At 39.2% G+C, this 25,367-nt stretch overlaps 1 protein-coding gene across 11 annotated transcripts in view; it reads left to right on the top strand.

Annotated features, from left to right (window-relative positions):
* The window catches only part of slmapa (sarcolemma associated protein a), a 67,379-nt gene extending 42,809 nt beyond the window's left edge, over window positions 1–24,570 (top strand). For 3 of the 11 annotated variants that reach the window (XM_067586358.1, XM_067586357.1, XM_067586366.1), the window contains 14 exons: window positions 231–377; window positions 2,305–2,370; window positions 5,955–6,014; window positions 6,292–6,366; window positions 7,663–7,737; window positions 8,289–8,348; window positions 8,621–8,746; window positions 9,005–9,079; window positions 9,182–9,282; window positions 9,435–9,639; window positions 10,273–10,390; window positions 12,492–12,663; window positions 12,880–13,014; window positions 20,794–24,570. In XM_067586358.1, coding sequence (XP_067442459.1) covers window positions 231–377; window positions 2,305–2,370; window positions 5,955–6,014; window positions 6,292–6,366; window positions 7,663–7,737; window positions 8,289–8,348; window positions 8,621–8,746; window positions 9,005–9,079; window positions 9,182–9,282; window positions 9,435–9,639; window positions 10,273–10,390; window positions 12,492–12,663; window positions 12,880–13,014; window positions 20,794–20,889 — 1,511 coding nt within the window. In that variant the 3' untranslated portion in view covers window positions 20,890–24,570. Of the gene's footprint in view, window positions 1–230; window positions 378–2,304; window positions 2,371–5,954; window positions 6,015–6,291; window positions 6,367–7,662; window positions 7,738–8,288; window positions 8,349–8,620; window positions 8,747–9,004; window positions 9,080–9,181; window positions 9,283–9,434; window positions 9,640–10,272; window positions 10,391–12,491; window positions 12,664–12,879; window positions 13,015–16,006; window positions 16,095–20,793 lie in introns of all 11 variants that reach the window. The other 8 variants (XM_067586363.1, XM_067586365.1, XR_010928105.1 and 5 more) reach the window with 7 other exon arrangements.
* The last annotated feature ends 797 nt before the right edge of the window (window positions 24,571–25,367 follow it).

The following is a 25,367-nucleotide window of genomic DNA, read 5'->3' as shown; positions in this document are numbered from 1 at the left end:
TTTTCTTCTTCTGGGGGAAAAAGAGCTTTTTGGTCACTGATTGACTTCTGGTGATCGAATGACAACACCGAACATGAATGCTCGAGGTGACTGTCTCACTGCGCACTTTGCCACAGTAGCCACTTTGTGAAGGAACCTGCCATCCTTTGGACTCTTACACTGTTCTGAACATGTGTTTGGCTCGTAAAGTTTAGACAAAATCGTATATATCTGATCTGGTCACATGACAGATATCGACAATGTCTCCCACGGACCAGTAGAGGAGCCTGTCGAGGACAAACAGAACCTGCAGACACCTGAGAACCAGGAGGATGACGAGGATGAGGAGGATACAGATACCGATGATGGTGCAGTTGGTGAAGATGAAGCTACTGATGGTAGTTGGTTTAATTATGCTTAAGAGCTTTACAGAATAAAAGAAAACAATGCAATAGGACGCAGAACAATAAAAGAAAAGTTCAAGCAAGATACATTTAAAACAAAAACTACACAACATTAAACAATGCAGAATACAATGTTATAATTGATATAATAGAATAATATGAAAATCAAACCTTAAAAATAAGATGTAAAAAAAAGACAAAGTATTGAGATTTTTTTTTTAACCTAATCCGACTTTAGTTTAAAGTTTTCTTTCTTTAATGAAATTTTGATCTTTTCTCCAGTATTCCAACCAAATCTACTTATTGTCAAAGTAGTTATTCAGAAATAGAAAAATAGAAAAACTTAGCTTTTGATCCAGACAAATATGTCTTTTATCTTAATCTTTATGTTGTAGTCTCATTTTAAGTGCACACTTTGAATACACTTTAATCTATTAGTTGTAGCTTAATGTGCTTTAGCCAACCAATCAACCGTTTTGTTAGACATCCTGGATCATGGTTATACATGACTTAGTTGTGAATGATGTTACGTTCTCTACAAGGCTTATTTGTCTTAATTGGACCTAATATACGTGATTTTACTTTAAATATTGTCTTCTAGCTGTGTTGTGGAGGTGATCAAAGGGTTGATCTACAGGTCCTTCTCCTTTTCTGCAGACTGTAGATAATGTTGGAGCACTTCAGTTAACTTATGGCTTGTTAAGTCCAGTTTTTTCTTTTTAGGAGAGACTTTTGGATTTGTCTCTTTTTGACTGGTCAGGTTTTGTGTGGAACAGATTTCTTGAATGCTTCCAGTCTGACAACAGAATATATCTGTAAAACAGATCATCTCTCATGTTTTAGTTTTTGGAGTTGAGCTCTGATGCACAAACACTTCCTGATTTAGAAATAATGAATTTTTTTCATGAAATAGTTGTGTAATTCAGTTTAAACTGTTGGGTTGGTTAATTCCACTTTTTCTTGGCAATATGTTGAACTCAAACTTTATTGAGACATTTAAGAGGATTTGTTAAGACTTGACTTTACGACCCTTTGTGCCTCAGCTGTCTGTCTGCTGTCCGCCTGTCCACATCCTGTCTGTTGTGGGGTCCAGAACCACTGTGTTATAGCTTTATCTGTCTGAAAATACTCGCCTTGTATGGCTTTGATTTCTACTCTCTATGCGTTTGGTTATCAATCATCTATCTATCCATGTAGTTCTCTATCTCTCTGTAACTCGTGAGTTCTGTCATGCTTTCTACCTGCTTGTATCTGTCCGTCATCTCTTCTGCCATCACCGTCTGTCTTCGGGCTCTTTCTGTTTTCGTCCTCTCTTATACAGGGTTGGGTATTGAGAGCCAAATCTGAATTGGAATAAGATCTAAATTTATGAAGAAACATGCTCTCTGATTCTGCTTATTAATTCCAGAAAACCAAATTTGGACCATATGCTCTTCCATGTACATAACTGGCTACGCATGCATCAACGCATGTGTGTATTGTTACACTATGACAGACCAAAACGAGCTCTTGCAAGTAGTGAAACAGTAAAATATTACAATCAAATAATTTCATGCTGGGAGGATGTCCATCTGCTGTAGTTTTGATGTCATAATGGCTCAAAATCAGAGCCAGAGAAAAAAAAAACAAGTGAACATTCAACTCATGCATGGAAAGACGGAGTATACTTATAATTTTTATTTTATCTCTTACCACAAATAATCCCAAAAATGACAATTGGCAGCTTCAGTCTGCTTCAAATAAAATGTTGTTTGCCTTCAACATGTTTTCTTTCCATTCTCCAGTAATATGAAGAACTGGAGCCAAGATCTGGCATTGATAAGCAGAATCAATAAAAAAAAAAATCAGTAAAATCTCAAATAAATACCCAACTCCACTCTTATAGTCATTTTAGTAATGTCAGTTTCTGTGTTTCTATCAGACAACTGTCATGTTAACAACAGCGGAGGAGACTCGACTAGAATCCCACAGTTGATTGAGTGTCCGCGTGAGTACAAACATCCATTCCTGCTGTATGCTGCTACACATTCACACATACAGAGAAACATACATCTGCTTTCTTTTCAATACGTAACTGTGGAGGCCCATTGCTGCCAGGAAAAGGGGGGGGGGGGGGGATTTTGAGGAAAAAAAAGTCAAACCTTTTGGCATAAAAAACCTGACCTAAAAACAAGTCAAATTCTAAATTGTGTTCTCAAAATTTGGACTTAATATCATCATTTTATCTTGGTTAATATCATTATTTTGATTAAGTCACTTTTTATCTAATTTTTTTGATTTAACATAATTTTGACTTACCATGAGTATTTTTTTATTTTTGATCAATCGTAAAATTTCCTAACTTTTTTGAAAATGTCCGTCCTTACCTATCCGATGATTCTGCTCCAGAGGAACCTTCTTTGATTGAGAACTGCAGGTTGTGGTTCAGTGTTCAGGTTAAACAAACCCAGCTAGAACCTAGACAGATGAAGATCCTCTTGAAGACATGACACTTTTCATGCCTCTGCGTCGTCAACAGCCATGTCTGGAGACATTATGTTTTCAGGTTGTCCGTCCGTCCGTACGTCCCATTCTCTCATGAACACAGTATCTCAGGAACACCTTGAGGGAATTTCTTCAAATTTTGTGCAAACGTCCACTTGGACTCAAAGATAAACTGATTAGATTTTGGTGGTCAAAAGTCAAAGGCGAAGGTCACTATGATCTCAAGTCTCTTGTGAACGTGGTATCTCAGGAACACCTTTCGTCAAATTTAGATTTTGGTGGTCAAAGGTCACTGTGACCTCATAAAACACATTTTTGGCCATAACTCAAGAATTCATACGCTAATTATGACAAAGTTTCACACAAATGTCCAGAAGGATAAAACAATGAAGTGATGACATTTTATATCCCAAAGGTCAACTTCACTGTGACATCATAATGTTCTGCAAAAACACTTTTCTGGCCGTTATTCAACGGACCATAACTCAGGAACAGAAGAGAAGATTGTGACCATATTTCACATTTGGTTGGATACTGAATTGGTGACACTAATCGTAGTTCCCACCTTGAAACTGTGATGATTAGATCTTCTCTGCTGCCGGGTTGAAGATGTGTGTGAAACGTCCACGTTGTAGAATTTGTAGCTTCTTTGCAGCAACGTCCATATCTGAAGCATCGTCTGCTGTCACGGCAACAACTTTGTGTTCTATCAGAATCAGTTTTATTGGCCAAACATGTCAACACATACAAGGAAAATACACTTAATACCTTTTTATTAAATTCCTTCAAAGTCTCGACTATAAATATTATGAGTCTGGACAGACATGGATGTAAACTGCAACTTCACTTCGTCTTTCATTTCAAAATAAAGTTGGTACCTTTTGTTGACAATTCAAGAAACATTTTTCCAACAATGTCTGTAGGTGAGATATAACTGATTTGAGTCATACAGATTAGTATGTCACAAGATAGATGTTGCATTTAAAGGATAAACTCACCCAAATTACCCAAAAAACACATTTTTTCACCTATGCCCAGTGTTATCTATCCTTACACATAGTTTTGGTTTTATTTACAGTTTTTTGCAAAGAGATTTCTGCCTTTACCTCAATACAGTGAACATGAATGACATTTGGATTGTGCAAAGCATCCAATTCATCCACATTGTCCCCATTGTTCAGAATAATCCACAGACCCCACTGTCAGCAGTTTGTATTGCGAACTATCTGAAAATTGTTAAAGTCGGAGGATCATCATGAGTAATCAGGACACTGTTTCTGTAAATACATTGCTAGGTCACTGCAGGGCAAGGTAATCTTTTTAGGGGGGATTTTGAGGGAACTGATCCTTTTTAAAGAAACAGACTTGATGTTACAGAAAGTGTTTGATTTATCAATTTCATGGCAGTCTGAGAATAAACCACATCATGTTTCTTTTAATGTTGTGTTAATGCTGCTGGAGATGTTTTTGTTGGACTTCTTGTCTGATAATAATGAGTTTTACTGGTGCTTTGGTCATTTTCATGGTCTGACTGTTTTCAGTAGGTGGTTGTGGTTCAAGCCGAACCTCCGGCTGACTGGTTGGTTCTCAACTTCTCAAACATCACTCACACACACTCCTCTCTTCTTCTTCTGTAGCAGATCTTCATGTTTTTTTCTATTCATGTTGCCTTAATAGGCTTTCACTGGGTAAATTCACTAACCTTCTTATTTCTTTTCTTGTATTTTTTAGTTGTTGTCCTTCTATTTTGGTCCTTTCTTTGCCTCCCATCCCCTCAGTTGGAGCGAATTTTGGCTTAGCAGCATTTATAATAAACAATTCAAACATTAACCCTTTGTTTATAGCTACAGTTCAAGTATCTAGTCTGTGGAAACTTCCTTTGACCGCCTACATTTCTGATACCGGTTGAACATCAGCTGATGTTGAACCTTAATGGCTTCTTCTCCTCGTTTGTTGGCTGCAGTGACATTTTCCATCAGCTGACAGTTACATACAAGTGGCGACACATTGTATTGCCATACAAGTGGCAATACAAGTAACATCACTGGCAGTCCCACTTGCTGCTGATCTGGCTGTTTGCAGTAGATGTTGGAGAATTTCTCCATCAGCCGCCGTTGGTGAACATTTTCATAGACCAGTCCACTGGCTGATTTTCACCCTCTAGTGGTACTGCCATTTGAACTGAACACAGATTAAGTAACATTAAAAAATGTGGCTTTGCAGCAAGGAGACATAACATATAAGAGTGTATGGTTCTAAGTGGATGAGATGAATCAAAATGGGGTTGAACTGAGACTTGTAGATTTTGTCGTAGCAGCTGATAACAGCGCGGCCCAGTATGTGTGGTTTCTGCAAATGGTTTAACTGGGTGTAATTTAGTTGAAAAGTTAATTCTGGATTACATTTGTCCTTTTTTCAATTGTATTTCAACTTGTAGAGGATTTTATACATTATCCTGTACATATTTTGTTTTGGCAAAAGCTGTCCAAAAATGGCAAAAAAGTCCTTGATATCCTGTACGTCATCATGTTATTGTGTAGATATACGAGTGAGTTGCCATTGGAGTGATAGTGGCTTGTTCTCTTCGGACTGCAACCTGGATTAGTCAATATTTGACATGTTGTAGTGATTTACTTGACAACTAATGTATTCTGTGTATAGTTGAGATCACAGTAGAGGTACTTCTTCACATAATATCTGCATCCAGTCCCTTTTTTTGTGATTAGCACCATAAATTAGGTATTTTAACACAAAACTCATTCAGCTAACTGACACCGATTTCAAACCAAGCAAGACCTGATTTAACTGAGTAACTTCAGTAACCAAAGTGAAACATTAGTTCAGTGAGTCTTTACACTCAACATCTGTACTAACCAGCCACTAATCCAGCTCATAGCTGACCCTGAGTCAGTGTAAATGGTTGTATGACTGCTGGTTGCTTTATTAAGAGGATGGTACATTGGTAGATTGAACATTTGCAGAGACAGATTTGAATTGATCCAAGTTCAGATTCTGTGTTTTCTAACAAATTTCGACTGGCTTTACTCACTGATTCTTCTGCTTTTCTTTTTTTTTTTCTCTCTACAGCTGTCAAACAGCTGAAGGAAACTGTAAGTTCTTCAATCCACAAACTGGCCAACTTTGATGGTAAGAACTCAACTAAGCTTCAAATAAAAAGCACATATTAAGAATTCCCCTCTGTTGTCTGAGTTCAGTCTGTGAACTGACGCTAGAAATCTGAGAGAAAATAAACTCAATCTGATGAAATGGATGTAAAAATCAGTTTCTATATAAACAGAGAATGGACGGCTGATCTTGTGAAGCTTTAAGATAAAAAGCTGTGTTATTACATTAAACTGATTTATAGTCTGTCATCACTAAATTGAGAACTGAGCCATATGTTCATGTTTATGTGTGTTTGCAGAAGTGATGGATGCTCACCTACAGAACAACCAGACAGCAGAAGACGACATCTTGGCCAGCCCTGATCGACTCAAAGGTAGAGGACACACACACACACACACAGACTTTATCTCCCAGAGGCTAAATATATACTAATTATAACTGATTGAAACCATGTGTTGAGTCTGTGATATGTTCATAGTGGAAAATGACAAACTGAAGTATGCCAACATGCTTGTTTCTCAATCTCAGCTCAACATCCTGTGAGAAACGATACACGTTTTTATGTAATCTGCGTTATCTTTTATCATAAAATATCTTCAAGAAACTTACTAACAATCGTATTTTGTGTCAGTTATTTAATAATGTTATTAAAATACCTTTAATAGTATTATTAAATGTTACAGAATACTCAGGTCTGTCTGGCTTTCATAAAATATGAGATGTTTTAGTTGTTTTTAGTCAGTTGGGGACAGTTACATCGACTGACTTCACAAAGAGCTAAACTGCTGACAAATAGAAATTCTTCCATAGTGACCTTTGACCTTGGACCTCTGTCTTTGCTGTTGTGAGAGGTCTGACTGTTTGCTGTCCTTTGGATTCTCTGTGGACACACACACACAATGCTCAGACATACCAGCAGCCATGTGTGGAGGATTTAACACAGCGCAGAAATACATTTTCTCTGGATACACATATTTTTATATTCCCATACCTTGCCACAGTGCATTTTCCTTTTCCCCAATCTTAACCTTAACTATCATTGCATGTTAACACGTACACACTTTTATCTTCCTATTCTTGTGAGGACCCTCATTTACATATTTACCTTGATTTCCCCAAGGGGATGAATAAATTATCTATCTATCATCCACCCATTCCCCTAATTAAAAGAAAGTCTTAACCCTCAAACAGTCCTTTTGAAGTAAAGCCTCACAATGCAGAAATGTCCTCACTACGATGGGTTCAAACTTAAATTTGTCCTCACACTGTAGCAGAGCGAATGTTACTGAAGCTGCTCCAAACTGCTGCTGCTGTTTCTGTTTCACCAGCATTGCGACTCATTCACTCCAATAACTCCAGTCAGTGAACTGCACACATTTGTATGTGGGTTTGCACATATAAACATGTGTGTTGGCTTCTTTATCAACTTCTCTAATCCTTGTTATTTTGTTATTGCTATTTTATTTAATTATTTCTTTATTTTGTTTGCCATTGCATATTGCTTAGTTGTAACTGTAAACAAAAATTTGTCCCACCCATTCTGTCCCTGCCTGGCTGACCTGTGTGTGTCTGTGTGTGTCTGTGTGTGTCTGTGTGTGTCTGTGTGTGTCTGTGTGTGTGTGTGTGTGTGTGTGTGTGTGTGTGTGTGTGTGTCTCTGTGTGTGTGTAGGGATGGATGCCAAAGAGTCTGACATGTCAGACACTCTGAGTCCCAGCAAAGACCGCAGCAGTGACGACACGTCAGGTCAGTAACACACACACATATTTATCTATCTAGTGTTTAAATCTCATTTATGTGATTGTATCTCTCCCTCAGCTTTTATTTTATCATATTTTGTCGTTAATTGTTTTAGTTTCAAGGTTTTTCTTTTTGAGTTTGAACTAATAATAATAATAATACATTTAATTTGTACAACACTTTTCAAACTGACTTTAAATAACTTTTCATTCAATAGTGTTAAAGTCTGCTCATCTGTAATATGTAGAACATCTACTCTAATGACTCCATCATGGATCAGGTTCTAAATATAATGCTAAGAACTAAATAAAACATATTTAGACTTATTTTCAACGCTGCTGTTGTAACTGTTGTCTGCAACTATTAATCATGTTAATCATTTTATTGTCATATTATTGTTGTTGTTGTTATCTTGTGGCTTTTTAAAGCACTTTGCTGTTCTTTTAAAGACCTTTATAAATTTAGTCTTTAATATAAACACTAGTTGGGATATGGGTAACATGATTTTTAACGTGTGTGTGTGTGTGTGTGTGTGTGTGCGTGTGTGTACGTTTCAGACGGCAACATGGACGACCAGGAGCTGAATGAACCACAGAACAGAGTAGCTCTGCTCAAAGGTAACCATGGCAACTCATCTCTGCTTTTTTTATCCTGTCCTGTACAATCTGACCATAAACCTGTTAATCAAGGCTGTAAACCAGTGATTTAACAGAGTCAGTAATGCAGTAAATTGTCCGTTGGGGGGTGCTGTTCAGATACTGTATGTTAGTGGCTGCAGCTCCTTTAAAAGGTTTTATTCTTTTAATCACATTGTTAATTTGCAGTGCATAAAATGGTTAAAACATGTCTTCAAGGAGTTTTTTAATAATGCTTTTTTGTGTGTGAGTAGCTGAGTTGCATCGGGCCGGTCTAGAGCCTGGAGACACGGAGCAGGTCATCCACCATCTCCACAGAGAGCTCCTGGAGGCCCAGGAATTAGCCAACACCGGCAAGCAGAAATGTCTGGAGCTACAAGGTAACTAACAGTATAAAAATAACCCCACTTTAATTAACACACACATATCATGGGAACTCCGTCGCTCAGTATGTTAAGTTTCATCACTGAGCAGGGAGGCAGCAGATGTGAGTTTCCCCTCTAATATTTGACATTAGTTTCTGACATCGTTCTGAAATATTACTGTCATTATACATCACATGATGCATGATATTATAGAGGATTAGTGAGATGAAAATGATGACCGTATGACCTGATACGATCTGTGCCTGTCTGTAGCTCTGCTGGAGGAGGAGAGGAGGAGTAACTCTCAGCAGACTGAAGAGTCGACCAAACAGATCCAGTACCTGCAGAGTTAGTACACACACACACACACACACATACACATACAGAACAGAGAGATACTACACACATGCATGTGTTTAAATCTATAAATCTTTGTTTGTGTGTGTTTAGCTCAGCTTGGGAAGCTGCAGGCTGACATGGAGGCACTGAGGGAGCAGAGGGAGAGCACCATCTGCAGCACCAGAGATGAGCTATACTCTGCGCAGGAGGAGGTAACGTTTTATCTCACAACCACTCCTATCTATTCCCCTCTGACTCCTCATAACTCCTCTTGACACCCCTGTTACTCCTTCCAACTTCCTTCTAACTCACCCTTACTCCACCCAACTCCGCTCTGACCCACGGATTGTTTTTCTGCTGCCAGATTCTCGTTCTGCGGCATGCCATGGAGGCGGCCACGGCGGAGCGGGAGCGCGAGATCGCCGCCCTGCAGGCTGACCTGGGCGGTGTCCGATCCGAGCTGGAGCACTGGAGGAGCACAGCCGCCAAGTACGAGGAGGAGATCAGCCGGCTGCAGGAGGCCTTCACACAGCAGCAACAGCAGCAGCACACCGCCAACCAGCTGCAGAGTGAGCACTGTGTGTGTGTGTGTGTGTGTGTGTGTGTGTGTGTGTGTGCGCGCGCGCGTGCGTGTGCGTGTGTGCGTGTGTGTGTGTGTGAATCTGCTGGTTTCCTTTTCCACTGCAGGAGCATCAAAATGCCAATGAAAGTCAATCTGTCTTTGTTTGTTTGTGAATCAAGATTAAAGTTACCCTGTGGAGTTTGTGATCATTAGTAGCACACGGATGTGACAAACATTCCCGCCAATGGTGTGGATCAACGGGTGGCAGTAAAGCTCTAAGGAACGCTACAAAGGCAGGAGAGAGGAAGACTGTTAGCTAGTAAACATGGATGTAAACAATGCAAGATTCAAACTGTTTAGAAAAATCTGCTTTGCAAATGTTCTATAGGGAAGGAAATGTATTCAATAACCTCATAATAATAATAATAATAATAACTTTATTTATATATCACTTTTTAAAAACATTGTTTACAAAGTGCTTGATATTGTCTGCACAAACACAAGCACATACAAGAAAACTCCAGAGGGCACCTTTAACAATATCTGTCTTTAAACACACAGCTGTCCTGATATTTTCTTAGATATTAATTATAACTACACTCTCTGTCTCTCTCTCTCTCTCTGTCTCTCTCTCTCTCAGCGGAGTGTACTGCGTTGCAGCAGCGGTGTGTGTGTTTGCAGCAGGACTGTGACGGCCTGAGAGCTGAAAGGAAAGCTCTTATGGACAAACTGCACCACCTGGAGTCTGAGCTGAGCAGGTATATACACACACACACACACACACACACACACACACACACACACACATGCGCAGCATTAAAAAATCTTTTTCATGTTCTGTTTTTGTGGTTTTTTGTTTCTGCTTGTGCAGTGGTGCAGAGGAGATTTGTGTTGATTTGTTTGGTTCTGGAAAATAATAAAAAATAATTCTAAATTCGAAAAAATATTAAATTAATTTATTTACTGAAATATATAACAATCAAGATAATAAAGTTCAGATAATAAATATTTTATGGCAAATAACAAAACTAAATTAAATATACTACACTTTAATTTAAAACAGAAAGGTTAACAGAAAACGTATCCAGAATGCATAAGAATGTGTCAAACTGGACGTCAAAATGTTTAAAATTGGACCTAAAAGTCTTTGTGACAGCTTTGATTGAGTCGATGAATTCTGGCTCAGGACAGCTGACAACAGCGCTGCCAGGTCCGCAGGATCTGACGGGTTCAGAGTTTGGTTTCAGCATTAAAGGAAAGGACAGGCGGAAACGTGGCGTCCAGCTGATTCAGGTAGAATAGGAAGAAGGGACGACAGCTGACTGACAGCTGACTGAACCGGACCGAGCAGTCAGCAGGTTAACGGACCTCTGTTCTCTGAGGCTCGTTCAGATCTGTCTCTTCTACACGGAGAGGAAACATCACTGCTTGTTTTCATCGGAGCTGAGAGCTCAGCAGGATCTCATCTGTGTGGGACTTAAACTTTCGCTAGTTTCCAATAAAGTGTAGATGCCACATGCAGCACTTTTCATAAACATCTATAATGCACTATTCCAGTAAAAGTGCAGATGTCAGCTGCTGCAGCTCACTGTCACATCCCTGCTGAGATGCTCTTTTCCAGCAGTTTTCCTTAACTGTAAACACTCAATCAACGATGATGTCTAGAAGGTACGCTACATGTGGACATCTGTGGCTCGAGTAAAAACCACAAACTGCAAGTTAAAGAAATCAACTGCCCCCAAAGCCAGGCGGTGTTTTTACACCGAGGTAAAATTCAGTGACATTTGAACCTTTTGTATGGATGCGATAAGAAATAAACATGCAGAAACCAAACATACAGCACCAGTAAATTAAAAGTCCTGTTTGAAACCAGGTTTTTCAAAACCACATGCGTAAACCTCCATATTTCATTGTATCATACATGAGCATATAATAATATTTGAGAGCTGTGTGAGTAGGAATTTCCCCGTGAGGTCAGAGGGGAGGTTTTTCTCCGGTCCAGCAATCTTTGCTGTCAATAAATGAAATCCATCCATTCAACACATAATTTCCCAGATCAGAATAAATGTTTAAGACAGATGAGGTCAGCGAGAGTGAACAGATGGAGCTCGAGCAGGAAAAATCATAAACACTCTCACACTTTCCTCTCCGTGTCCTCATAAGTGTCTTTTCTGACATGTCAGTAACTAAAAGGGGAAAATTGATGAGTTTTGTGGTTAGGTTGAAGTTTTACAAGTCATCTGTAAAATAATACAATTATTCAAAGTACTCAAAGCAAATCATAGTGTGTAATAAGTTCCAGTCAGCGTAAAAATGAGTTTAAGAATCTCTTGATCTCAAGAATGACATTTTCACAGGCGTCTCAGTCTTCATATGGCAGCTCGCAGCCTTAAATATCTGTCTAAAAGTTCATCATAGTGGTTCTTAACGTGCTGTGTAAGAAAGTCCCATAAACAAAATGGATAGTTTCAGGAAATAGACTATAGCATTCATAAGCTGGGGACAAAGCTGCCTGAGAAGACAAGTTCTAGAGACAAAACAAACAAAGTTGTTAGTGGAGATTGAGGCTTTTTTTTTTTTTTACTTTTTAACCTCCCAAATGTTGTTCTGAACTGGGTCATTTCTTTGGTGAAAGCTGCTGTGGTTGGTGAAGTTGGAATTCTTCCAGTTTGACCATCTTTGCAGAAACAATTGCTGGGTTAAAAAAATGTCATGCTCTTGCAAATGTGGGAGATAGTTGACAGTTTTATGTGATTTATATTATTAAAATCACAGGTGGAGGGACTGATGAAGGTGTTGCTGACATGCTGATGTTTTGTGTGTGTTTGTGTGTGTTTTTGTCTATGTGTGTGTGTGCAGCACCAGGGAGCAGAGTCAGGTCCTCAGCAGCAGTCTGGAGTCTCTGGAGAAGAGGAAGGATGTTCTGCAGGACAAACTGGGTTCACTAGAGAACCAGCACCTACAGGACGAAAGCAGGCTGAAGAGCCAGCTGGACCAGGCCCAGGCCCGCACACACACACTGCAGAAAGAGGTACACACACACACACACACACACACACACACACACACACACTGCATAGAGGGATACACAATCACTTAAAGTTGTTAAGTCACTTCCTTATGGATATTGATGACCTGACAATTTATAGACATGATGTGATGTGATTTGCTGTGTGTGTGTGTGTGTGTGTGTGTGTGTGTGTGTGTGTGTGTGTGTGTGTGTGTGTGTGTGTGTGTGTGCATACAGTATGAAGACACACAGTCCCAGCTGTTGGACCTCCGTCAGCGCTATGAGAGAACAGAGCAGGAGAAGCTGAACATCCACCAGGAGCTGGAGCAGTGCAGGAGCAGCCTGAAGTTGCTGCAGGACAAGACCAGCTCCGTGAGTACACACACACACACACACACACACACACACACACACGCACAAACACACACACACGTACACGTCCTTTTTAAAAAGACCAAAGACTATATGGACTCTTTGTGTTGTGACAGTTATTGTTTTTTTATTGTGTGTTTGCTCAGCTTTAAATCCAGATGTTTTGTTTTTCTTGATGTTTTCAGTTTGGAGGTTTTTTTTTTTTCTTACATTTTAATGCAGGAGAAGCACCAGACTTGTTTTGGACACTGTTGGCAGTCTTGGACTTGCTAGCTGTAGCCCACACAGCACTTTCAGTTCACAGCCTCCCTCCTCACTGCTTACTCACTAAATCTAAAGACGAAAAAGTCTCACCAGCCACTGCTGTTTGAATCTCCCAATGAACCTTCAATCACACCTTCAATCCCGCTACACAATCTCATAACAATAATTACAAATCATAACAAAATAATCATTAACTAGACAAGTGTGATTTGTAGCTCAGAAACATCAATCAGCATAGAAACTGTACGTTAGAGAGAAAACAGTTGTTTTTTATTAAACTAAACTGACGGTAAAGAAAAAAAAACTCTTCTGGGCTCTTCCAGCTGAGGTGACGTCATGTGACATCATCGCCTCTCCTGCCTTTTCATCCTGAACTGATTAATAACAGCTGTTAGTTTGTCTCCGCCGCCGTTGAAAACTCCAGGAAACACGAATCAGAAAAATCAAAGGACGACAGCGAGGCAGAGCGGCCTTCACCCTCTGTTTACCCCTCTTCTTCCTCTCCTCTCTCTCTCTCTCATCTACCTGTCTTCAGCTCGTCCTCTTCCTCAGTTCTTCGTTGATGTGACTGTTGATATTTGTCTTGTTCCTCAAGTTGTTTTTTTTTGTTTCACCAGAACATTTCAGAAAAAAGAGTCCTGACCCAGAGTCGCAGGACTAGATGAACCATCTTTATTTTAACGTTTAAAATAAAGAATAATTATAATAATAATAATAATTATAATAATAATAAAGGATAATTCTGGTTTATTGCCCCTTTTTGACTACCAGGAACTATGGAACCAGAGGAACTAAACTAAGAATTAAAAAGTCCCTTTTGAACGTCTCTGTTTGTGTTTCCACATCGTCATCAGAACCGTGTAGTTTAGGCAAATTGGACTGATGATTATAAAATAACGACAGTGTTTGAAATGCAATTTTCACACATAAGAAACAACAGACTCGTCCTGCTGGTCTTTGTTTTTACTGATGTTTGAGTTAGATGTAATGAATAAAAAGAAAAAGAGACGTGCAGATATGGAAAATGAGACTGAAAACTCCAAAAGCATCTGTCTCCAAAGTAGACAATCTGCTGAGTATATGACGGTTATTTATTTCTGCTTTAGAAACAGCCATGAAACTATCTGCAAATAAAGTTTTATTTCTCTCAATTTAATCTCTGGAACCACAGCTCCCGCTCTCGTTCACTCGTACTCTCGGCTCATTTCCACACTCTTTATGTCCCTCTTTTTTTAAATTAGTCAGGAAAACGACACTAAAACTTAACTTTATTTTTAAGTTTAACAAACGAGAAACGTCCGATCCTTATCCTGATATTAATACTAGTACTAGTGGCACCCAGTGCAATACACAAGTTGAAGAAGCTGTGGTGTCTGTGTTTGACCAATCAGAGATGGTCAGCCCTACGAACTCTGCTTAATAGTTCCTGAACAAGCAGAAAGTAAGTTTTTTCTTTTACACCTGGAACTAAATGTAGTTTCTTGGTTCTTCTGGTTGAAATACAGGTTTAGTCCCCCAAAAGGTTCTTGGTCCCCTTAGAAAGTTCCTGCATTTGAAAAGTTCTGTTAGGCAACTTTGATCTTATAGTCTGAGATTTGTCTGTCATTTCTGTCAGTAATAACTTTCTACTCACCAATTTAATAACAGAGATCTGGGAACACTGTCACCAAATAGACGGGTCAATAAACACAAGCAGATGAGATGAGGTTGTAAAGAGGGAACCAAGGTGAACTGTAGAATTATCACCCAAACTGATGTTATAAACATCCATCACAGTTAACAATATTATTATTATTGACATTTCAGGTGTAGTCACTTTCAGTTAAAATAAATTGGTTAAACGTAATCTGGACGGATTCTTGGCTTGTTTACAATCTGTCTGATTATCTGAAGCACAACACACACCAACCATGTCATCTAGACTGCATATTGTCAGAGAACAGTAGCCAGGATGCATTGACTGTCACTAGTCGCACTACGTTGCAGTGATATCAGTGTTTCCAGATCTCAGCAATTATTTTGATGAGTATAGTATTTTATTACTGATAGAAATAACAGACAAAACTATGAGACCCAAATAATCTGGAATTATCCTTTACGTGCATTATTTAGCTTCACTAGATACAAATGCCATGCATTAGCATGTTTACTGGAAACAGTTTTTAGTATTATTCATGTGAATCTGTGTCTCTCATTTAGAGAGATTTGCTGTTCTTGTTTTTTTGTTTTTATTAAAGATCAGATTCCGAACATTTCATACTGACATATTTCATTAAAATCAGTGGACTGTTTATCTGCCAACAGCTAGTAGGGTTCAATTTCAGAGCGCTTAACGAGGTGTCCTGGTGCCGAAAGTTAATGGGCTGAAATCCAACAGGAAAGAGTTGCTGCTGTGGAAAACAAGCCTGGTGATGGATGGCAGTTCTTCCTCTGTGGTGTTTTTTATCAGTGTGGCTGTTGAATATGTAGGAATGGTGGTGTTGCTTTGTAGAAATGCCTGATTAGATATCTGACACGAACCTACCTTCCTCCAACTCCCCCGCCCCTCCTCCCCTCTCTCTCTCTCTCTCTGTCTCTGTCTCTCTCTCTCCCTCTCTGTCTCCCCTCCCTCACTCCCCCCTCGCCGTAGCTGCTCCATCCTCCATGTTGGTTTTGGTTGATTTGCCGGCTGATTTCTTCTTATCCCTCTCCTCTCCCTCCTCCCCTCCCCTCACTCCTTCCCCTCTAGCCATCCATATTGCAGCCTGTCCAAGCCATATTCATGGGCCTTGTCCTGGCTCTGCTCTACTGGTGTTTCGGCCAGTTGTGGTAGAAAGGTACACACCGACATGACATCAGTCTGTCTCTCTGTCTCTCTGTCTGTATGTCTGTCTGTCTCTGCTGCCTCCATCTGTTCATCATCTGTGGAAGGAAAGATGACGGAGGTGAAAACTTGGTCCTGATCTGTGATGAATTCAGGGTGTCGGGTTTTAGTGGGAACCCACACCCTGGAATCAGAGCTCCATTAAGTTTTACTGGCTAAAATTCAACCCAACGCAGGTTTTCCTGGAGCAGAAATGATTATTCTTGCCAAATCTAAACCATGGTCATGACCTTTGACCTCCAAAGTTCCTGTAAAAGGTGTTTGGCAGGTGTTGTTTTTCCTGATCTACCACCCAGGCATTAAGATAACAATAACACATATGATACAGTAATAATTAAGGTCAGATATGTTACAGTTACTGGACCAGTGTAAAATAAAAAGAAATGAAACAAGTTTAAATTGCACATGAAAGATAAATGTGCAGTTTATTATTTTGGATTTAATTAATTATGACTGCTGCTACATGATGGTTAAACCCTGAATTCTGATCAGCAGGACGCTCTCATCACCTCCTACTCTTCCCTTTTAAGACTGAGTATCATCTTCTTCTTCTTCATCGTCATCATTTTCATAATCATCATGGTGGTCTGTCTTTGTCTGGTTTGAGCAGCTCTAACTGCATGGCTGTCAGTCACACTTCTTCTGCTTCCTCTCTGCCGCGGCTAACACCGAACTCTTTAAAAGGTTGGATCCCCCACCAGCTACAGATGCTCGTTATAAGAGGATACATCAGTCTACGCAGCGCCTGCTGATGTTTATAGTGTTCAAGGGGGACAGGTTCAAACATCAGTCCTCAAGAAAAAAAGCTCTTAGAAGCTGAAAGTACAGACATCATCAGTATATATATATATTTTTGTCAACAAATCCCATGAAAAGATGAAAACCAACAATGTGTCAGTCCGTCTCTCAGTACTCTGACTTCCCTCCCTGTCTGTGGTACTCAAACCCATCGGTCCCTGCTGGAGACATGAATCTTTTCAAACTTAATACACATTTTTATGATCTAGTAAGTATTTCTGACAGCAGGAGGTTGTATGTGGGTTTGAATCAAAATAAATTACAGTGTTTGTGTTCATGGTAACAAAGAAATATGTCACCCAGTGTAACAACGTAGCTCATTGATGTGTTTTTAATAGTTTTTGGACAACGATGGAGCTCAATGGCACAGAGAAATGATATATATCAGGCTTTGGATACACAACAATACCTGTTTAAGTCATTGTTGGTTTTGGTCTTTTTATGGGATTTCTTGACAAGAAGAAAAGAACAACACCTGACATGATCTTCAACATAATGTTAGCCCTCAGTTTAGCCTGTCAGGTAAGTGTCAAATGGTTAGTTTGAGGTATTGGGTGAGAGATCGTTCAGATTGTTGACAGTGATTCTCAGCCCGGTGGTAAGAGACCTGGCTGTGAAGTCAAAATTAAGGAGAAAAAAGTTTAGAAAACTTGATGTTAATTTTGGCCAAAGCTTATATTATTAATTATTATACATAACAGTTGTCCTAAATTTGATTATTTTAACTGGAGAAGGGCAGAGAATAATGACATTTGCTAGTATTAAGATAAGATGTACTTAATACTTTATATACTTCTAGTTTGAATTCGACCTTTTTTCTGAAGTATTGTGAGAATTTCATAAAATAAAATCTCTCACAAATAATGCAGGATTGTTTAAATTTGTATTAATTAATACAAAGCTGTCTAAACACCAACAAGTCTCTATAAAAATCAGGATGTGACTCATTGAATCTCTTATTTTGAATGATTCTAACTAGTATGAAGCTAAATGAGTCTTCTTAAAGAGTCAGACTTCCTTTATGGAAGTCCGTTAATATGACATCTGCTCCAGCCTGCCTCATTCATTCACTAACTGCTTCACTTCCCTCTCACTCTCAGGGTTTTGGTGCTCCTGTTTTTTTTTTTTTTCTTTTTTCATTTTATTTAATTTCATGCCTTGTTTCTCTCCATCTCTTGCAAACAGGGTTTGTTGTTATGTTTTTTTTTTTCCATTTCATGCATCCAGTCTGCTGCTTAATCTGATGTTTTTCCTTTTATTCTGTCTTATTTTACCTGCGTACAGGTTTGGTGGTTTGTTTACACTGACTCATCCATCTTTTGATCTTCAAGTCTTTTTCCTTTTTTTATTTTTTTTATTTTTTTTTGTTGCACTGCAGTTTTTTTCCCTTTTTTGTCTACATTCAGCCTCTTGAACTTTCCTTGCAGCCACTTCTTCATTTTCTAAACATTCATCATTCTGCCCATCATGTTCGTCCTGTGTCGTGCTGGTTGTTCGCTGCTTGTCTGTTTATTCGGGAATGTCTGACCAGTGTTTCCAGTCTGCTGGGAAGGAAAACTGGTCTGTAACTTTTCTGTTTTTCTACTCAGGTAGCCTCCTCGGCCTACTTTACTTTGCTGCTTTCAATTGTGTTTTTTTTCATTTAACCCTCTTTTTTCCTTTTTTATTTACTGCTTTCCTCTACCTCTCTTGTACAGAGTCCCTGAAGTCCCAAGAGATTATATAATTTATTTATTTATTTATTTATTATTCTGTTTTTAAGTCATTATCTTGTGGGACCAAGATAATTGACTATAAAGTCATACGCTTCTCTACCATGCTGCTTTCCTGTGTTTGATACACAACACAGCAAAAGTCTTATTTTCACCTCAGAATGTCATGACAACGAAACGCTCAAACACAAAAACGTTGACTGTCCTCAGCAGGAATCATCTGTTGTGTGGTTTGACAGACGACAAGATCAGCTGATAAAAGCACAACACATGTTGTTGACTTCATCAGATGCAGAGGTTTAAACGGATGTTTACAAAGCGCCAAGAAAACGGCCTCAAAAGTGAAGAATCACATCTCAGTTGAGCTGGATCCTGAGCACTCGTTACGTATACTACTTACAGAACTCATTATGAGTTAAGACTTACATGGTTATGAAGAGGTTAAAACCATCTGGTGTGTGTATATTTGTTTTGACAACTTCTCACAGAAAATAATTTAGCAGAAGCAGTGACCCAGAGGTTACTCAGAGACACTATAAAGAGGTATTAGAAGTGTTAGGTAGCTTTTCCAAACATCACCTCGGCCCTGTCTATCACTAGATGCTTCAAACTAGGGCTGGGCGATATGACCAAAATCATCTCATATCCTGATATAGAGCATTTTAAGTCAATGAATAAATAGTTGGTCCTTTGGGTGGATTAAATTAAATTACTCTTCTTGGCTTTTTACTCCCTAAGCTTTTATTGCACTTACAGTAATGTAACAAGTGTAGTTTTCGTCAGCTTGAGTGCGTCACCTGCTTCACTGTCTCTCCTGTGTGTGCAGCACACACACACACACACTGAGGGTTCAGCCCCGCCGAGAGCAGAGGAGAGTAGCGTGACCATAAATGACAGCAAAAAGCAGCAAACAACATAAATAAAGACGGTCTCTGCTGCGTTTTGCTGTCATTTATAGTCGCCGTCTCGCTGCTTCTCTGCTTTTTCTCAGCACAGCAGCAGCGGGGCTGAATCCTCCGTGTGTTTGCAGCGCAGCAGAGGAGACAGACCGCTGTGGAAAGTTGACAACAACTAAACTCGTTATGTTACTGTAAATGCAATAAAATCCTCTGGAGTAAAAAGCCAAGAAGAGCAATTTATCGATGTAATCCGTGCAAAAGATGGACTTCAAATGATGAAAAATATTGCTGTAAAGTGATTTGTGTCACAACAAAATAGACAACAGAGCATAATATGAAACGATAGACATTTTTCTCTCATCGCATGATATATATCATCATGTCGCACAATCCTGCTTCAAACCTGTACAGATCATGCACACAAGGATTTTCTCACACTTTACCTACACAAGTGGAAGTTCTAATGTTAAAGCCGATAGTCTCGCTGCGTAAAGAAACCCTTAAAGTATTCTACAAAACCCCCCAACCATCACCACCGTGTCATAATGTATCATACAGACATGCAAGTTATTCAGTACGGAAAGTTTTAAACGGTACATCGACTCGAGTCTCATGTTTAAGATTCTGCATGAAACGACACTTCCTCCTTTGAGACACTTTGCCAAAATCACGGACAGTACTTCCAGGAAAACAAGTGCAGTCGCCAGAGACGACTGAATGATCCCCTTCAGAAAAATCATTTAACATTCAGCCTTTTCAGAAATACTCCGCCTATAAAAATAAGGAACCGCGCTTCATAATATAGTATCTCTAAAATCTAACTTAAAATTTCCCCTAAAGAAAGTCTTGTAAGACATTTTCTACTATTCTAAAATGTTATTTATCCATTTTGTCAGTTTTTATGATTGTCAGGAGTACAGCTGAAAATTATTTAGATAACTTCCCCAATTAGATAAATAATCTTCCTGCCCAAGAAAGGAAAAATATCCTCTTTGGGACTTTGGGGGCTTCATGTTTTTGGCTTCTTTTATAATATTTTTTATTTTTTTTTATGCAATCCTCTGTACTTTTCTTTCCCTCTTCTGCATCTTCTTTCTTCTTCTCTTTCTTCATTCTCTCTGGTTTCAGTCTTGGTTGAGTTAAAGTATAAAAAAAAACAACAACTTGGAGACGACGCAGCAGACTAACTTGATTTTCTTCGTCTGTTTGTCTCTGTGTGTGTGTTGTCGTGTCTCTCGGACAGAGCGGCTGGAGCCCCTGGATGCCGGTCATCGCAGTGATGGTCGCCGTGACGGCAGCCGTCCTCTACCCCAACCTCTCCAAGAGCAGCTCCACTTAGGATGGACACACACACACACACACACATATATACACACGCACACACACACAGAGAGCGCTGTGAGGAGAGCATCACTGCTTTACTTGTATAAAGTCTAATTGTACATAATTGTAGAGGGAATATAAAGGTTGTGGTTTCTACAGAGGATTCAGATGTTTCTTGGTTTATTTTGTTGTTTTTTTTTTTGTGTTTTTTTTTTTTTTTCCTGCAGCGAGGAGTTTTGTTGTTTTTATTCTCGGCTCTCTCTCAGCTGTGGTGGGGGCTTTTTTTGGTTTTTTTTCGTCTCTCTGCTGATTTCTGGGTAACAAAATTGTTCTCCAGCAGGCCGAGCTTCCACGCAAACCTGCCCGAAGTGACGTTCGCGCATGTGCCCGTAGAAAACGGAACGGGGATGGAAGCGAACGTGGCACTTTCCATCAGTCTCAGTCCAGTCAGGGGAACATGATCCGCTTTCATCTCTCAAAACTGAAAAGTCTGTGTTCAAAACCACAAAAGCTGCATTCGCTGGTAGCAGCATCTGCGCACATCTTTCGATAGATTTCATTGGCTGTTGGATGTCTGCTAGCAGCCAGCCTGAAGCTCCGCCAGAGATGGTTTAGACTTTCTGGATGAACCGGGCTGCAACCCTCCATCATTCTGATTTTGAAATCCTGAAAACAGCTCAGTGGTTTCAGCTGCGTCCCAGAAATGAGGCTTTGAGGTCTTCAGCTTGAGTCATTTATCTGTACGTGTCATTTTCTTTACTTGATAGGATTATTATTGGATTGTTGCTGCTGATATTTGGAGTTTTCATGCCAAAAAGATTGTCCTGTTTTTTTTCTTGTGAGTGTAGAATAAAAAAGATTTAAAATAACAGCCTAATATAATAATAATAAACATGTTGAATTTTATCCAAATGTGTTTGTTAGTGTCAGTTCAGGTGTTGAATGCAAATTTGTTTGGTTATATGCACCACTAAAGCTCAATAAAGCAAAATAAAAACTGCTTTTGGGTCTTTTTACCTCATCTTGAAGCTGTGTTGTTTAGAGGGGCTCCCTGTCATAATCTAGTCGTAAAACCTTTAATATTTCAGTCAATATAATGCTCACATGGTGCATATTCTTAAACAAAATTGTATTCAGTCAAATGATTGTATACTGACATACAGCGAACCTGCGGCAGGTTGCGGTTAGAGCCGTCACTTAAATCTGTATTGATCTGTTTAAATTTAAGTAGGGTGAATCTGACCATGAGCAGGTTAAATACAGTGAGACTCTCCTTTCTCATTATAATAAAAAGACATAATCAGCTCCATATATCACTAAACAGGATTATGCTTTAGTACTTCATGATAATCTGCTTTATAACGAATGTACATCCAGGATTTATCAGCACAAAACAAACACAAACGTGACAAAGAACGTGTTTGTGTTTCCGTCGACCTGATCTGGATTTTCAGTCTGCTGGAAAGTGTTCACGTTAAGGAGGTTTCAGGAAGTCCGGCTCTGCTCTGTTCTGGTTTTAGTCGGCCATGTTGGATGTCTAACATGGTGTTTCTCTACATTTTGATTTTTTCCTTTTAAGAGGGGGGGCGGGGTTGAAACTTGAAGCCAAATTATTAAAATAAAAATCAGATTTATTTTCTGTGGGGTTTTTTTTTTTTTTTTTTTTTTTTTTAATTTTTATTTTGAGGGCACAGAAAAAGGGGGTCAAAGTGCCTCTGATGTAACTAACTAACACCACAGTTTGTGTATGTGTGCGGTCAGACACGCACACAACCACACACACACTGTCTCTGATAAACACACACACACATATACACACACACACACACACTTGGTTTATTCGACTGTCAGAGGTCTGTCAGTGTCATACTAGCTTTCTCCAGCGCTTTCAACTGCTACTCTTGGCCTTCTTCAGTGAATGGAGTCAGTTTGAATTAAGATTATTATTGTGGCTTCATCCCAACAATTCACATCAGCTGGAAGAAGATTTTTTTTACCCACATGAGCAGCTCTGAGGATGATGACAGTCGATCCTGCGCTGTGATCCAGACTGAAAAGTCTCAACTACTGGATGCGTTCACGGTTCAGACGTTAAGGATGAATCCGTGTAGCGCCGTTAACAGGTCAAAAATATCCACTTGAGTTCATGACAGAGTAGCTCAAAATCTAACAACCATGTATCCATCAGCATGTTCCCATGTTCTTGTTAGCTTTAGATAGCTCAAGACCATGGATGTATTATACGAACTGGATACTGGACTCAAAGATGGCGCCTATTCAGTCAAATGAAAACTGCTCGCCTGGCGCATGAGCCAAAAAAAAAAAGTTTCTAGTTTCCAGGTTTGCTTCCGTGCTGTGCGGCCCGCTGAAAATGCACAGTGCTGTTTCTAAAAATCACTTTTCTAGGCTTGAGGAAAGTTTTACAGACATAAAACTTTGATGGATTAAAAATTTATAATACAGAGTCATATTTTACCTTATTTGCAGTTTGAGGTGTCCTGTCAACAGTTGTATAGACTCTCTTTTATAATGGTGGTCTACGGGGAAAAAAATGCCTTTTTGGGCCGCAGGGGATTTTTTAGCCGCAATACCGCAAGTGGCCACTGGGAAAAAAATGTGAAGCAAGGCTGAACAGCAGCTCCGTATCCAGTTATCTTAATACATTCATGGTCAGGATCCTTGATTATCTTAAATTCTGCTACACAAAATTATATTAATTTTCAGACTTTTCTCTAATATTTGCTTTTTTTCATGTGAAATACTGTACAGTTCCACTATTTGCGCCTTTAAGATTATTAAACTGAAACGGTCAGAGATGATAAAATCACCCATAAATTGAATAGACACTCATCCTGTCAGGAAGGGTCTCATGCAGATGTTTTATATTAAAGGGTCACACGCAAAACCTGTTTGGAAGCACTGTGCTGAACATCAGCGTGGGTTAGCGGCACCTGGAGGTCGATGCTAGCGTAGCGTCGTTAACATGACGTTCAGCACAAAGAGCCAAAGTTCATCTTAGACTCGAGAGCCAATTCTGTCAGTGTTTGTCTTTAAAGAGTAACTTCACTGGCCTCTCTCGTCTGGCCTCGTCTGACGTTTGCTCTGTCGCACCTTTAACCACACCCAGCGGTGATGTCACAGTGTCCTGGAGTACACATGTACATCACTGCAGCAAACTGAGAAGTTACATTAATAGAAAAAAACAAGATTTCCATCAGGATTAAGTTAATCTTTTACTCTTGTCATCACTCCAACATGGCGGCTGTGAGATCCAACTCTGAACTTGACACTTCAGACCTCTGCTGAGGTGTTTTTTAAGCAGACATTAAATTATTTCAAGGGGGGTGTGTGTGTGTGTGTGTGTGTGCGTGTGTTGGCGAACAGGGGAGTGTGTGTTGATTCACACTCTGGACTCTTGAGCAACGTTTGTCATCGTTTGTGTACTCTGTCTTGTCTCCGTGTTAAAAGAAAAAAAAAAAAAAAGACAATGAACAAATATTCCTGATGTTTAAAGAGAAACACTACAGTACAGAGAGAGAATTGTAAAATAAAATGTTATTGAATGATGTGCTACTAGACTTATTTTGTTAAAATCGTTTAGAGATATGAGAGGGAGCTATGTAGAGGATATGATGATGATGTATTGAATATGCAGAGCGATGTTTGGATTAAAGTTGTAGCAAGCTGACCCACCAAACCTGCTTCCAGCGTCTTCATTCACTGACATCTTCACACACACACACACACACATCTGTAATAAATAATAAATGGTTACACATCAAGGCTCTGGTTAGAGCTGAAACAACTCAGCGATTAGAAAAATAATCAGCAGCTGTTTTGATAATTGATTAATTTTCTAGCAAACATTCATTGTTTCCAGCTTCTTACATGTGAAGATTTGCTGCTTTTCTTCGTCACATGATTGTAAACTGAACATCTTTTGGTTGTTGGTCAGACAAAAGCAGTTTGAAAACATCACCTTTGGTTGTAGGAAATTATAACAGGCATTGTCTGACATTTTATAGACTGAAATATTAAATCGATAATGAAAACAATCCTGGCTCTGGTTTCAATTATGGTTCAACTGATTCAAATTCACATGACGTCATCAGGCTAAAATTATCCTGTTAATCTGATTCAGATAACTTTGTTATTCAAAGGCAGTCGAAGGTTTGATTTGTTGTTGAAATAAAGGCAACAAGCAGAGAGTCGACATCATGATTGAACGCTGTGGCGTTTAGCTACATACAGCACATTTAATTTATTCATGTGGAGAAGGAATTTGTTTTGATGCAGCAAAATAAATGTAAGTGAGAACAGACAACAAAAAGGTCTCAAGATTAGAATCAAAATGTGTAATAGAAACAATTAGAAAGGAGCAGAAGTATATAGATGATTTGTTAGAATCCTGGTACACAAAGTAATTTATAATATAGTTAACAGAAAGAGTAATGAAGTGTGTAATTGTGTGCAGAGTTACAGTGTGGATAAAAT

Source organism: Thunnus thynnus, chromosome 4 (assembly GCF_963924715.1).
Source record: "Thunnus thynnus chromosome 4, fThuThy2.1, whole genome shotgun sequence".
Lineage (NCBI taxonomy): Eukaryota > Metazoa > Chordata > Actinopteri > Scombriformes > Scombridae > Thunnus > Thunnus thynnus.
This window is presented reverse-complemented; position numbering and strand designations above follow the sequence as displayed.